Here is a 12,932-nt window from a genome sequence, read left to right as displayed (position 1 = left end):
GGAATTTGGCACTGGAAGAACAACCGGCGGCGGGTCTGATCCGCGGCTGAAAAAGCACCGGGTCAGCAGAGCCCTTCTCGGCAGCAGGTGGCCTAAAGCAGGGTCAAAGGCCGGGGCCGCCATCGCCTTTCGCCGGACCGGCCCTGCAGGCTCTCCGGGCACAAAGAGAAACCCTTCCAGTCACTTTGTTTTGGGGAAAGGGCGACCCTCTCAGCCACCCCCGCCCCGCTTGGCTGGAGGCATCGCAGGGGCCCCGACCCCGCAGAAGGCAAAGGCGGCCCGGGCCCTCCATGGCCGGGGGCGGCGAGGGGCTCTGCGGCTCCGGAATTTCCCAGCCGGCTCTGGCAAGAGGCTCCGGGGCAGAGTCGGGGTCAGGCTGCCATTCGCCCACCCTCCGAATTCGGCTACACCATGAACTCCCGGAAGCCCCGAGCAGCCGCGCGGATGAAGCCAAACCAGGGAGGCTGCGGGGGTCTCCACTAAGTCGCCCGGGCAGCCCCGACTTTCCCGGTCACTTTTTCCCCGGCATCCGGCTCGCCGTCGTGAAGCCTCCGGCCGACCTCGCTACTTTCTCCGTCGGAGACCGGGGGGCGAGGAGAGAGCCGCCCAGCCCCGCTCCCTCACCCCCGCCGCAGCCCTTCAGCACCCACCCGGCAGTCGCCCTGCCAAACTCCGCTCCGCGCCCCGACCGGCTCTGCGCTGCCCGGCAAGGGCGCGCGGGTGGTCGGTGCGGCGCCGGTCTTCCCAGCGTACCACGCCGGCCGGGCAGGAGTCGGGAGAGCGGCGGAGCCCGAAGCCGCCCGCGCCAGAAACGTCCCGCTAGCCGACGCCCGCCACGTGCGCCCGCCCGCCCCGGAGACCGCAACTCGGGCGGCCCGCCCGCCCCCGTCCCCCCCCCCGCCTGGCTCACCGATGCGGATGACATGGGGCATGCCGCGGCAGGCGTGCAGCCAGAGGACTCCGAGCAGGACGGCGGCGGCGGCGGCGGAGGCGCAGGAGCGGGCCGGCGGCGGGCGCGGGGCATGGCAGCAGGTCAGCATCCTGGGCGGGCGGGCGGCGGGCGAGGCGCGGCCGAGCGTGCCCGGCTCAGGCTCCGGCTGGACCTCCGGCGAGGACGGGGCGGCCGGCGGCTGGGCGCGGCAGCAAGGGCGCGTCCGACTCGGGGCTGGCTGCGCCCGACGCAGCGGGGAGCATCGTCGTGGTTCCGGCGCGGGAGGCGGAGAGGACGGAGCGACCGGAGCGCCGCCGCCGCCCCGCCTGCCCTGCCACGCCCGGCTTGGCTTCCCTGGCCGCGGCGCCCCAGGCCCCCGCGCTGGCGATCTCCCGGGGCGGCGAGGCTGCGCGGGGCCGCTCAGCGGAGGAAGGCGGCCGCCTGGCGGGAGAGGCTCGGCCGAAAGGTGCCGGGGCTGGAGCCGCAGAGCCAGGCACGCCTTCCGCCCGGGAAGTCCTGCCCCTTCATCCCCGAAGGCCGGCGCGCGGCGAGGGGGGCCGGCGCGGGGGCGAAAGTACTTTGCACATGCTCCACGGTCGCCGCGCTCTCCGTCCCAGCCTTCCCCGGGGCCGGCGGGCTGCCTCCTGAAGAAGCCGCCGGAGCGTCCCACGCCAGAAAATGCCCCAACTCGGGCAGACGGGCTTCCGGGCGCAACCTGCGCACGTGATGCGAGGAGGAACCAAGGGGAGTCGGGTCTCTGAGCACGTGCAGAGCGTCTTCCCTTCGCCCAGAGAGGCGCCTCGAGCGGACAGCCCGAGGCGCAGCAGGAGGATCCCCCGCTCGGGGCCAGCCGGGCCGGGACAGAAGGGCCGGGTCCTGCGCTGGGGCGGCGGCGGGCTCGGCTCGGAGCGTCCCGTTTCCAGGAAGCCGGGCCGGGGGGGGGGATTTGGAGGCCAGGCTCAGGTGGGCGGTGCCCGGGAAGGCCTGGGGGTGGGGTTCTCCCCAGCTGCTCCGGCGAGGTAGCCGCGCTCCCGGGATTGGAGGAGGAGGAGGAGGAGGCGGCAAAAGGGGGTGGGGGGTGGTCTGAAGAAGCGCCGAGTCGGCCTGCGTGTCCTTGCCGTCCTTGGCTTCGTGCCGTCCTTTTTTGCCTTCGGTTGAGTTCGAGCCGCCGTCGTCCAAAGTGCTGCCCGCTCGATTTTCCCCTTCAGGTGGGCCGGGCGGGGAGGAAAAGGGAAGCCTCACCGCCTCCCTGCTCCCAGTCCGGGACCTGCATCACCACCCCAAACTGGTCCCTGGGGCATGGCTGGAAAATGGCCCATACCTAGAGCAACCTCAAGGGCTGGTTCTGGCCAAGGAGGGCTGGATGACCTCTAGGCTTCACTGCCCTCCTTGGCATCACCTCCCAGGGGAAGGCCAGCCACCAGCCAGTCTATAAATGCGGAAGGGGGGGGGAAGCTAGAGCAGCAGATTTAGTACCCACCTGGATGCCCATCCTACAGGTGCCAGGTGCTGCAAAGAAGCAGGAGGGCCCTTTTTCTCAATGTCCAAAGACGCAGTGCATCTTCTGCCACCCGGGGCGGGGGAATTTTTCAGCATAGCTGTAGTAATTTTCTGAAAGAGCCCCAACCTGAATGTAAAAATATTTTGGTGGACAGGTACAACGGGTGGAGGAGAACACCAGGTGAAATGGGCAGCAAGTGAGCTTCATCCCCAAATAATGCTGCAAAATGGGTAGCCAAAGGGTCCCCTTCCCTTAGAAGCAGCCGGCCGGTGCCCAGGAGAAATGGGTGCAGTGCAGCACACTTCCATAGGTGTACAACGATGATTGACCAAGTGCATCTGGCCTTACCAAATACTTTCTGGCAGGGGGTTCCTGAGCTACGCTCTTTCTCTGGACAATAGTGGTTGTAGGAAGACTGATAAATAGGATGACACTTAGCGTGTGTTTCCTATGTGTGTCTTAGGAAATTATAGTAAAAAAGCAAAGGAAATAAAAAACAGCAACTGGAAATTTCTGCCAACTGGAGCTGTAGAAAATGAGAGAAGCATCAACACACACACACGTAGGATGCTGCTGTCTTCCTTTTCCAAGAGAGTGCCCGGCCCAAGCCACCAGCCCCAGGCTGAGGGAAGCCCAAGAGAAGGGGATCCATAGCAGACTTGGGACCGAAGAGGCTAAGGAAATCCACTTGGAAAGGATGGCATTAGACCCCCTCCATGGACATGGGTCGGGGATGAGACAAGATAATGTCATGGAGGGAGAGCAGGAAAAACGGGTCAGGGTCTTGCCAGGGGGAACCACAAAAAGAGCCACCTAGATTTGAATTCCCCCAAAGATGTGGTGGCCCTTCTCTCGCTCACCCTAACTTCCTTCCCTAACACTGTCCTATCTGAGCTGACAGTTTCTAAAAGAAGCTAAGAAATTGGGGATGGGGTAGTCACATTTTTCAAACTGTCAGTGACTCTGGGTGGCTGACAAAAATAAAAAATAAAAAATAACACTCCATCCCTGTGTTGACAACTATCAAATAAGCCACTTGATCGCTCCGTCCCACTCGGGTCCCCAGGCCCTTTGGCAAAACCAGGTCTCCCTGGCCTTAGTGTCCAAGTGAGGGCCAATCTTATTTCCATGGAGATGATGTTCCATGGGGAGGGAACCCCCGTAGAGATTCTCTTTGGTCCCACTAAATGGACCTCTTTAGGACAGGGGTCCTGTAATATTTCCTGCCTCCTCACTCTGGGGGTGGGTCGGGTAGTTCTGACCAGAGGAAGGCAGTCCTTCAAATAACCTGGCCCATGTAGGGCTTTACAGGTGACAATCAGTGCCTTGAATTGGACCTGAAAGCAAATCGCCAGCCGATTTGCAGCTTCCACAGGAGAGATGACGTGTGTACATCTAGGCCAGCACAAAATCATGCAGACCACCACATTTTGAACCAAATGAAGCTTTTAGGTACTTTTCAAGGGCAGCCCCAGGTAAAGCATCTTGCAGTAGTCAAGATGGGGTGACTAAGGCATGAGTGACTGTGAGCAGGGATTCAAAATTCAAAAATGAAATCGCAAGAAAAGTCTTGAAAGCAGAATTCACAAATAACCCAATGCCTGCTATAAAATATTTTTGACCTCAAAATCTGCGTCATTCAGTCAAATCACGTGTGCAAAAATCAATTGCTTTTTCTGTTGAAAGAACTATTTGGGTGATACTCATATTTATTTACTCAAACATATATCCCTTATTCCTCCCAGAGCTTAAGTATAGCACCTCCTCCTCCAGTTTTTCTCCTTTGGGTTGAGAGAGAAATGGAGACACCGTTTGGAGCTGGGTCGCTCCGTGTTAGTGCAGCAGCAACTTCATTGTGAAATGTGACTATTGTTTTATTTTTAAACAGTCACAGCAAATCTGACACAGGGTGGATTGAACTCCTTTGCAGGTTCCTAGGTTGGGATGGAAAGCGTGCTGATTCTTGAGAATCTCTTCCAGGACACAACTGGTGGGGGAGGCAGTCATTGAGGGGGGGTGTGCTGTACTCACTGCCAAATATGCTCATCCTCCCCACAAGCAAAGCAACCCAAAGGAAACAGCCAGATTGGGACCTCCGGCTCTCCACAACTCTTGGTAGGGAACAACAGCCCAACCCAGCTGGGGCCCCAAACTCTTGGCATTTATGTTTGACTTCCATGTTCCTAACTCAGAGGTTACTAATGCTCCTTTCCTACTGCTTAAGTGGGTAAATCATTTCATGTTCTCACAACTGTGAGCAAAAAGTGCAGATTTATAGAGACTCAGGCCTATTAATTTAAGGCCAGTCTTTTTCAAGTACAAAAGGAAACTGCTTACAAGACAGGACAAATGTTGAAACATTTTTATTAATCTCGAGGGAGAAGGGGGTGGGTGGGGAATTGCTGAGGGGACAAAGTATCCGAAGTCCACATCCAGATGGAGTTTGAAGGATGCCCTGCCCAGAAAGAGATTGGGCTAAGCAGTTTTTTTGCCTAGGGGCGGGGCTTTTTTTTTTAACACCAATGAAGATGAAAGAAGGGCTTTTGATGATAAAGAGGAACACGGATAAAATAGTCCTGGGTTGAATTAGCCACAGCTGCCTGCATATTCTTTGAATTTATATGCACATGGTATAACACAAGCACAAACGGCATGAGTTACGAGGCCCTGCGCACACATTACCAGGCTTCCAAAATGCCATCAGAAAATGTGCCTGGGATTTGGCAGGACCAGATTTCGCAGTCTGGAGTGCCCTCTGCTGAAATGCTCCAAGTTCCCAGGCATGCTGGAAGCTGCTCGATGGGACTTCTGACAGTCGGGGATTTATTTCCTCCCCGAGCAGGCAGATCTCACCATCGCCTGCATCACTGCCTATTCGTGGATGTACTAGCCTCTTGGGACCCCCCCTTCCAGCATCACCCAACAAGTCAAGGCAGGAATGATGTTGCATGTGTGAACCAGGGGTTGGATTGTGCTGGCATTACTGCCAGTTCGGTGCACGTGCGATTTTGTGTGTGCAATTGCCTATAAATAGGTCTGTACATGCGCAGAACATTTTAAAAGGTCAAAAAAAAAAAAAGATGCCGTAGTGACTTGGGAACCGGTTCAAGGGCGTGGCGAGCATGCAGTCCCTACCGGTTAGGAGACCCAATCACCATTTCCACTACTGGTTCCACCTTTGCTCTTTGGTTGCCTTTTCTTTTTATTAGATCATTTTTCAGTTATTTAGGAGTCTAGTGGTCCACTTCAGGAAACTCAGTTTTGCAGCAATTCTTCTCAACCCCAAAGAGCTTTAGAAATCTATCTCTGGCTCTGGCTCTGGCTCTGGCTCTCTCTCTCTCTCTCTCTCTCTCTCTCTCTCTCTCCCTCTCTCTCTCTCTCTGTCTATCTATTTCTCTTTACCTATCTTCTGGAGGCAAGGGAGGTGAAAAATGGGCCATTTCTGCCAGTTTTTGGCCCCCTGAGGTGTCTGTGTGCCCCATTTTGCACCCCCCAGCCCACCTCCAGAAGCATTCTGCAGGCCAAGAACAGGCAAAAATGGACCATTTTTTGGCCTCCTGGGGCATCTGTGCACCCCGTTCTTCATCTCCCCTGCCTCCAGAACCTCTCAGCAGGCTAAAATTATTGGCCTTACCTTTCAGTTCCAGCCTGCAGGGCTCACAAAGGAAAGTCCTGTGCTCAGCCGAAGGGTGGGCAGGGTGATGTGGGTGGGGCCATGTAGTCCTGCGTGGGCCGGATTAATGGCTTTGGTGGGCCGCACGTGGCTGTAGTTTGAGGACCCGTGATCTAGTTGATTGAGCCCTGGAAGGAAAACCGGATCTTCTGTTTTCCCCACAGACAGACAGACAGACAGTGCCAGTTGGAAGTGGGTTGGCCTTTTTTCACTCTGACCCAACTGCCACTTGCAGTACAAGCACTCTGTAGCCTCCATCTCCCCATAGCTTTGACTTCTTCCCATAGGATGCCCACGTCCTGTTTACCATGACACCAAGCTGCCTTGCTAAGCATTTTGGGGAGGGTTTTTTTGACTTCATGATGTTTATTATTTATCTATTATTTATTTTAGATCCTACCTTTATTATCTTTATAAACATCTCAAGGCAGCCAATATATGTAATACTCCTTTCTTTTTCCCCCACAACAACCCTGTGAGGTGGGCATGGGCTCCCAAAGTCACCCAGCTGGCTTTCACACAGCTAAGGTGACTCACCGTCTCCTGTTTCTAGCCCGGTGCCTTCATCTCTAGACCAAACTGGCTCTTACCGACATTGCCTTCATCTCATCCTCACAGCCTAGAACCATCTCTATGTGCTCCGGGGCAGAAGTGGTGTCTCCCTTCTCCTGCCCGGAAGGGGCTGGTCTAGGAGGCCGCAGTGACAAGGCTGAGATGCACAATGAGGACTGGGATGTGATCAGACTCAGCTATGGTTGCATAAGTCTGCTGCAAGCGCACCTCTTCCTGGCAGGCTCTGAAATGGTTTGCCTTCAGAATTTATGGGTGCTCCGTCACAGGAGGCGTTTAAGAAGAGAATGGACAGTCACTTTTCTGGAATGATATAGGGTTTCTTGCTTGGGTATACTGGAGGATCTCTCTTCCAACTCTATTATTCTGTTCCATTATTCTTTCAGTGATCACATGCATCCTTCCCATCAAGCCCCAAAAAAGTTTGGAATGGTATAGAACAGTGATGGTGAACCTATGGCACATGTGCCGCAGGTGGTACGCGGAACCATTTGTCAGGGCACGCGAGGCGCTGCCCTGTCAGCTGGCCAGTGCGCATGTGAAGCGTCCTGAAGGTCCCTGAAGCCTTCGGAGCACTCAAAGCAACCCTCCGAGCAAACCGGAAGTCACTTCCAATTTGCTCGGAGGTTCGTTTTGACTGCTCTGGAGGCTTCAGGGAAGAGTCCCGAAGGCCCCTGAAGCTCTGGAGGGCTTCCAGGGGGGCGGGGAATGCTGTTTACGCCCTCCCCAGGCTCCTATAAAGCCTCCGGAGCCTGGGGAGGGCAAAAAAAGCATGCAAAAAATGGGGGGAGTGCCTGTAGTGCGCGCTACCCTCCTGCACTCCCCCCACTTATGGCACGCGAGCCAAAAAAGGTTCACCATCGCTGGTATAGAATCTCCTGTCATGGGCAGGGGGTTGGACTAGAAGACCTCTGTGGTCCCTTCTATGTTCTAGACGTCAGTCAGTAGCTGTGGGACAGTGGTGGGTTTCAAAAAATTTTAGAACCTCTTCTGTAGGTGTGGCCTGCTTTGTGGGAGTGGTCTGCTGGCCATGTGACTGGGTGGGAGTGGCTTGCCAGTCATGTGACTGGGTGGGCGTGGCCAACTTGTAAAATGTGGTGAAACTCAATTAACAATGCTCTTGCTTAGCAACCAAAATGTTGGTTCAGGAACTCTGGCATTGAAGTGTGCAAGTCTTAAAGCTGTCAAGTTAAAAGACCCTTGCACCCCTAACCCTTTAGAAAAAAACCCCAGGGGTGTTCAAACTTGACAGCTTTAAGACTTGTGGACTTCAACTCCCAGAATTCCTCCTCTCGCTCTTCATCTTGATGATGTGTGGATGGGCAGGGGGAGGGAGCTGGAACTGGTTCTAAATGGCACTGTAGATTTGTGGAACCTCTTCTATAGAAGAGGTTAGAACTGGCAGGAACCCACCTCTGCTGTGGGACCTTTGCAGACCCTGATTGTGGATTTCTCCAGAGGCCTGAGAAAAGAGGCTGCCCCTTCTGCCACCGGCATCTCAAACCAGAGGTGGGTTGCTCCCAGTTCATCCTGGATCAGCCAAAGCGGTAGTGGCGGGGCCAGAGGCTCCACCCACCCACCTGAACTCTTCTGCGCATGCGCAGAAGCATTGCGCACATGCACGAGTGAACTGGTAGCATCGGGATTTGAAACCTACCTCTGGCTCAAACTGTGCCGAGCAGAATTGGGCAGATGAAACCACATCTCTGAGAAGGTTCTCCCCCCATCTTTACATGAGATGTGGCTCCCAACTGTTTTATTCTGCCTTTTCGAGGTATCTTGCAATTTCTAAGTCCTGCAAAATAAACCAAGAATCCACCATGATTTATTATTTCCAGTCTGTTGTCCCTTATAAATCTATCACGAGAAACAACTTTCTTACTTTCTTCCTAAGGCTTTCCCCCCCACTCCCCTTCACATACCCCAGATTGGAAGAAGATTGACAGAGCAGTTTTCCTTTTTTTGAAAACTTTTATTTTATTTTTATTTTCATATGTATCCACAAGTATACCATTACGTCTTAACAAACACTATTATGTATTATCCAATATTATATCCATTCTTCTCACCATCTAACCACAATAACTCTTCATTTGCTCTTCTGCTTTCCATACATCATATTATACCCTGTTCCACAGCAGCAGTACCTCCTCTCCCTCTCTCCTCCACCCTACCTCCTTCCTTCCCTCTATCATCCCTCTCTTCTCTACTTCCCCTTCTGCTCTCCTTCTCCTCTCTCCTCTTTCTGCTCCTTCTCTCTCTCCTGCTCTTTTCCTCACCTCTGTTTCCCTTTCCTGTCCCATCTCTTCCCCTCCTATCCTCTCCCCTCTTCCCTTCCACTCTGAGAGCAGTTTTTCTTTGTGGGGGAAGGGAGTTGACAAGGACATATTGACCTCCAAATAGATCAATAGACCTGCCAAAAGTAACCATGAATGCTTTCAACTGCTTGGCTGAGGAGTGCAGGAAGGGACAGTGACAGTGGTGAAATGTAAAATTTTTTGCCAGCGGTTCTCTGGGCGTGGCTTGGTGGGTGTAGCTTGGTGGGGGGGTCATATGACTGGGTGGGTGTGGCCAACATTTTAAAAATTTTAAAGCATTTTTAACTACCTATTCGCTCGAACCGGTAGTAAAAAATGCTTTAAGCAGTGGGGGTGAAAGGTTCAGCTGTGAGCCACGTGATCGTGGAAACTTCCCCAGCCAGACCACCTCCACTGCCACCGCCGCTGCCACCACCATCCCAGCATGGCTTTTTCGGCGGCTTCCAAACCGAGTCTTCTGGCAGTGGCCGCTCTGGGCGTACGCTCTATGGTTGTGAGTTAGCTGCCGGCAGAGCATACTCCCAGAATGTACAACCATAGAGCGTACGCCCAGAGCGGCCACTGCGGGAAAACTTGGTTTGGAAGCCGCCAAAAAAGCCATGCTGGGATGGCGGTGGTGGCAGCGGAGGTGCTCTGGCTCTGCAGGGAGAGTTGGGCCAGGGCATTGTGAGGCTGGGAGGCGTGGGAGCGGGAGCGGAACAGCCACTCATGGAACCCTCTTCTCCAGCCATGAAGAGCGCCATTCACTGGCATTTTGAAGGCGCCAAGCTGCGGGAGCCGGGCAGCAGCGAACAGGCGCTCATGTGGCTTGACGATACTCCTAGGTCAGTGAATGGCACTGTGCCCAGCTGGAATAGGGGTTTGCCAAGTGGCTGCTCGTGAGCGTGGTCACTTCATGGCTGCTGTGCTGCGCTGCTGCGACAACGCAACACAACCGTTCGCCCCTGAGCAGCCGCACGGCAACCCCCCCTTCAGCTCGGCACAGCGCCACTCACCAACCTAGAGTATCCCGAAGGCGCCAAGCAACATGATCACCTCCCCCCCGGTTCCTGCCGCTTGGCACCTTTGGGATACCGCTAGGTTGGTGAGTGGCGCTCTGTCTTGCCGGAGGTGGGGGGTTGTCCAGGGGGCTTATTTGCGGGGGAGAGCTTATATTTTTGCCCACCAGAAAAATGTGGCAAGGCCTTATTATCAGGACATGTCGTATTTTTTGGGAAACACGGTAGTCATCTAATCAACCTGAAAAAGGAAAGGGGAGAGGGAGAGAAAGAAAAGCATATCAGAGCAATAGGCATAAAAAGAAATCATCTATCCATCGTCTCTTGCCCACTTCAGTACTTTAATTGCTATGCTTTTTTTTTTTACTTCCCTCCCATATTCCTCTCTTGGATCTTTGTCTCTGTCTGCATCTATTTTTTGGCAGTTCAATCTAGATATTTCTCCCCTCTCTATCCTCTTCCACTGCCTAGTTTCCAAAATTTCTGCCCATGCACGTCTCCCTTTCAAAAGTATTTTTCTATATCTCCAATTAGCTTTTCAACTCTTTTAATATATTTTCCCCCTGATTTAATTCATCAGTCACTGTTATTCTCTGATTCTTCGACTCAGTCTTTTCCTTCATTTTTACTGTTGGCTCCTCCCTTTCCTGGGCATCTTGGTCTTTACTCATCATTCCTTGTATAGTATTTTCCTTTTTTTCTATAATCTCCTTAAATCCCTTCTCCATTATTTAGTGGTGGAATTCAAAAATTTATACTACCAGTTCTGTGGGCATGGCTTGGTGGACATGGCTTTGCGGGCATGGGAGAATACTGTAAATTCTTTATTCCCACCCCACTCCAGGAGTAGGATACTATAAAATCTCCATTCCCTCCCCACTCCAGGGGAAGGTTACTGCAAAATCCCCATTTCCTCCTGATCATCTGGGACACAGGAGGCAGAGAATAAATGGGGGTAGGGCCACTCAGAGTTGGTATTTACTGGTTCTACTCAAAATTTCCAGTTCTCCAGAACTGGTCAGAATCTGCTGAATACCACCTCTGTGTCCTTTGTGTTTTGAAAGATTAATGGCATCTTCTTCAAGGTTCAGCTTATTTATTTCTTATGAAGCATCTTATTTCATTTTTAAAAGTTCAACTTTCATCCAGCAGTCAAAGAACTATTTATTCAATCATTGCCCTTCAAGGGGTGCAGTGCTTTGTATCCCATTTAAGAACTTTAAGAACTTTAAGAACTGCCTCTTTAAGCACTTTAAGAACTCTAAGAACTTTAAGAACTGCCTCTGGGCCTCGATGGAGGACTATTTCCGATTTAAGCACTTTAAGAACTCTTAAGAACTGCCTCTGGGCCTCGATGGAGGTCTATTGACTATCATGGTTCGGCGTTGTAGGCTTCCTCTCTCCTTTTATTTATCCATTTACATCTTGGCCTTTTCACATGTATTTACATCCTGGACCTGCCATAGCCATAGTTATCATCATCATAATCTACTCAAGGGCTGATATTTTACAACTGCGAGGGTCCCCCCTGTCACAGGTATGCCCCCCCGCCCTTGTGAGGGCACACCTCGATGAAGGGTTTATTGACCCAGAGAGGTGGAGGAAGCGGGGGATCAGGGTTTTTTTAGTAAAATGTTTTTTAAATTTTTTAAGGGGTTCCAGGGAGGGGGGGAGGGTTACTCAACCTGGGGGTATCGATATAGCCAGGTCAACAGGTGGGATCAGGATGGAGGGGAGCGGAGTGGGGGAGGTGAAAGGTTACAGCATTCCTATGGGGGGGAATCCGATAACGACGGTCGTAGGGAGGGGCGGGCGCAAGGACACCAGAAGAACACATAGTCGGTTGGGAGACCGGGGCTGTTGGACACGCCCGGTCGCTTGTACCAACCCCCGCAGTCTAGGTGGACAGGATCGGCAGAGCCTGGGCCTTAGGCTGATGTTATGTAATGCGAGGTCCGTGGTTAATAAGGCCCCCCTCCTCAGGTACTTGATCTCAGCGGGGGATCCGGACCTCGCAGGAATAACGGAAACCTGGTTGGGCCCGGAGGGGGGGTTGCCCCTCGGTGAAATGTGCCCTCCAGGTTACCGGGTGTTCCATCAGCCACGGGCCCAGGGTAGGGGCGGTGGGGTAGCGATAATCATCCGGGAAGATTTGACTCTGAGAGAATTCACTGTGTCGCAGACATCCGGTTGTGAGTCTCTGGGCGTGAAATGGGGCCCAAGGAGACAGTTGGGTCTGTTGATAGTATACCTGGCTCCCCGCCATACATCAACGGCCCTGCCCGGACTCCTCGAGCTGATCGCGGAGATGGCGGTTGAGACCCCCAAGCTACTAGTGATGGGGGACTTCAACCTGCCGTCGACGGGAGAGGCATCCGAGGTAGCCCGGGAATTCATGGCTTCCATGACAGCCATGGATCTGACTCAAGTAGTTCGGGACCCCACACACGAAAGAGGCCACATACTGGATCTTGTGTTTGTCTCCGACAAGTAGACGAGTGATCTGGGTATAGGGAATTTAGTCATCACGCCCCTGTCATGGTCAGATCACTCACTTCTCCAACTGGACTTCCCTGGCGCTACTCCCCGCCGCGGGGAGGCGGAACCAGATTGTCCCAGATGGTTCCGCCCCAGGCATCTGATGGAACCAGATAGGTTCCAGGCAGAGCTTGGGCCACCTCCTGCAGACCTGTCCCGCTCCCGGGCAGAGGACCTGGTGGCCACGTGGAATAGTGCGGCCGCCGGAGCCTTGGACCGGGTTGCGCCTTTGCGGCCTCTCCGATGGCAACGATCGACCCGGGCCCCCTGGTTTAATGGGGAGCTAAGGGCGATGAAACGCCATAGGAGACGCCTAGAGAGCAAGTGGAGATCCTCCCGCTCCGAATCCGATCGAACACAGGTAAGAGCCTACTTAAGGACCTACCTTGTGGCAATAAGAGTG

The 12,932-nt window shown here is 53.8% G+C and overlaps 1 protein-coding gene across 1 annotated transcript in view; it reads right to left on the bottom strand.

The window, feature by feature from the left end:
• Window positions 1-1,577, bottom strand: part of GRIK3 (glutamate ionotropic receptor kainate type subunit 3) — a 301,429-nt gene extending 299,852 nt beyond the window's left edge. Inside the window, exon 1 of the mRNA XM_081961775.1 lies at window positions 911-1,577. Within this exon, the coding sequence (XP_081817901.1) occupies window positions 911-1,040 (130 nt within the window). The 5' untranslated portion in view covers window positions 1,041-1,577. The remainder of the gene's footprint in view (window positions 1-910) is intronic.
• Between the last annotated feature and the right edge of the window lie 11,355 nt (window positions 1,578-12,932).

This window comes from Natrix helvetica (genome assembly GCF_964273705.1).
Source record: "Natrix helvetica genome assembly, chromosome: 9".
Classification (NCBI taxonomy): domain Eukaryota; kingdom Metazoa; phylum Chordata; class Lepidosauria; order Squamata; family Natricidae; genus Natrix; species Natrix helvetica.
This window is presented reverse-complemented; position numbering and strand designations above follow the sequence as displayed.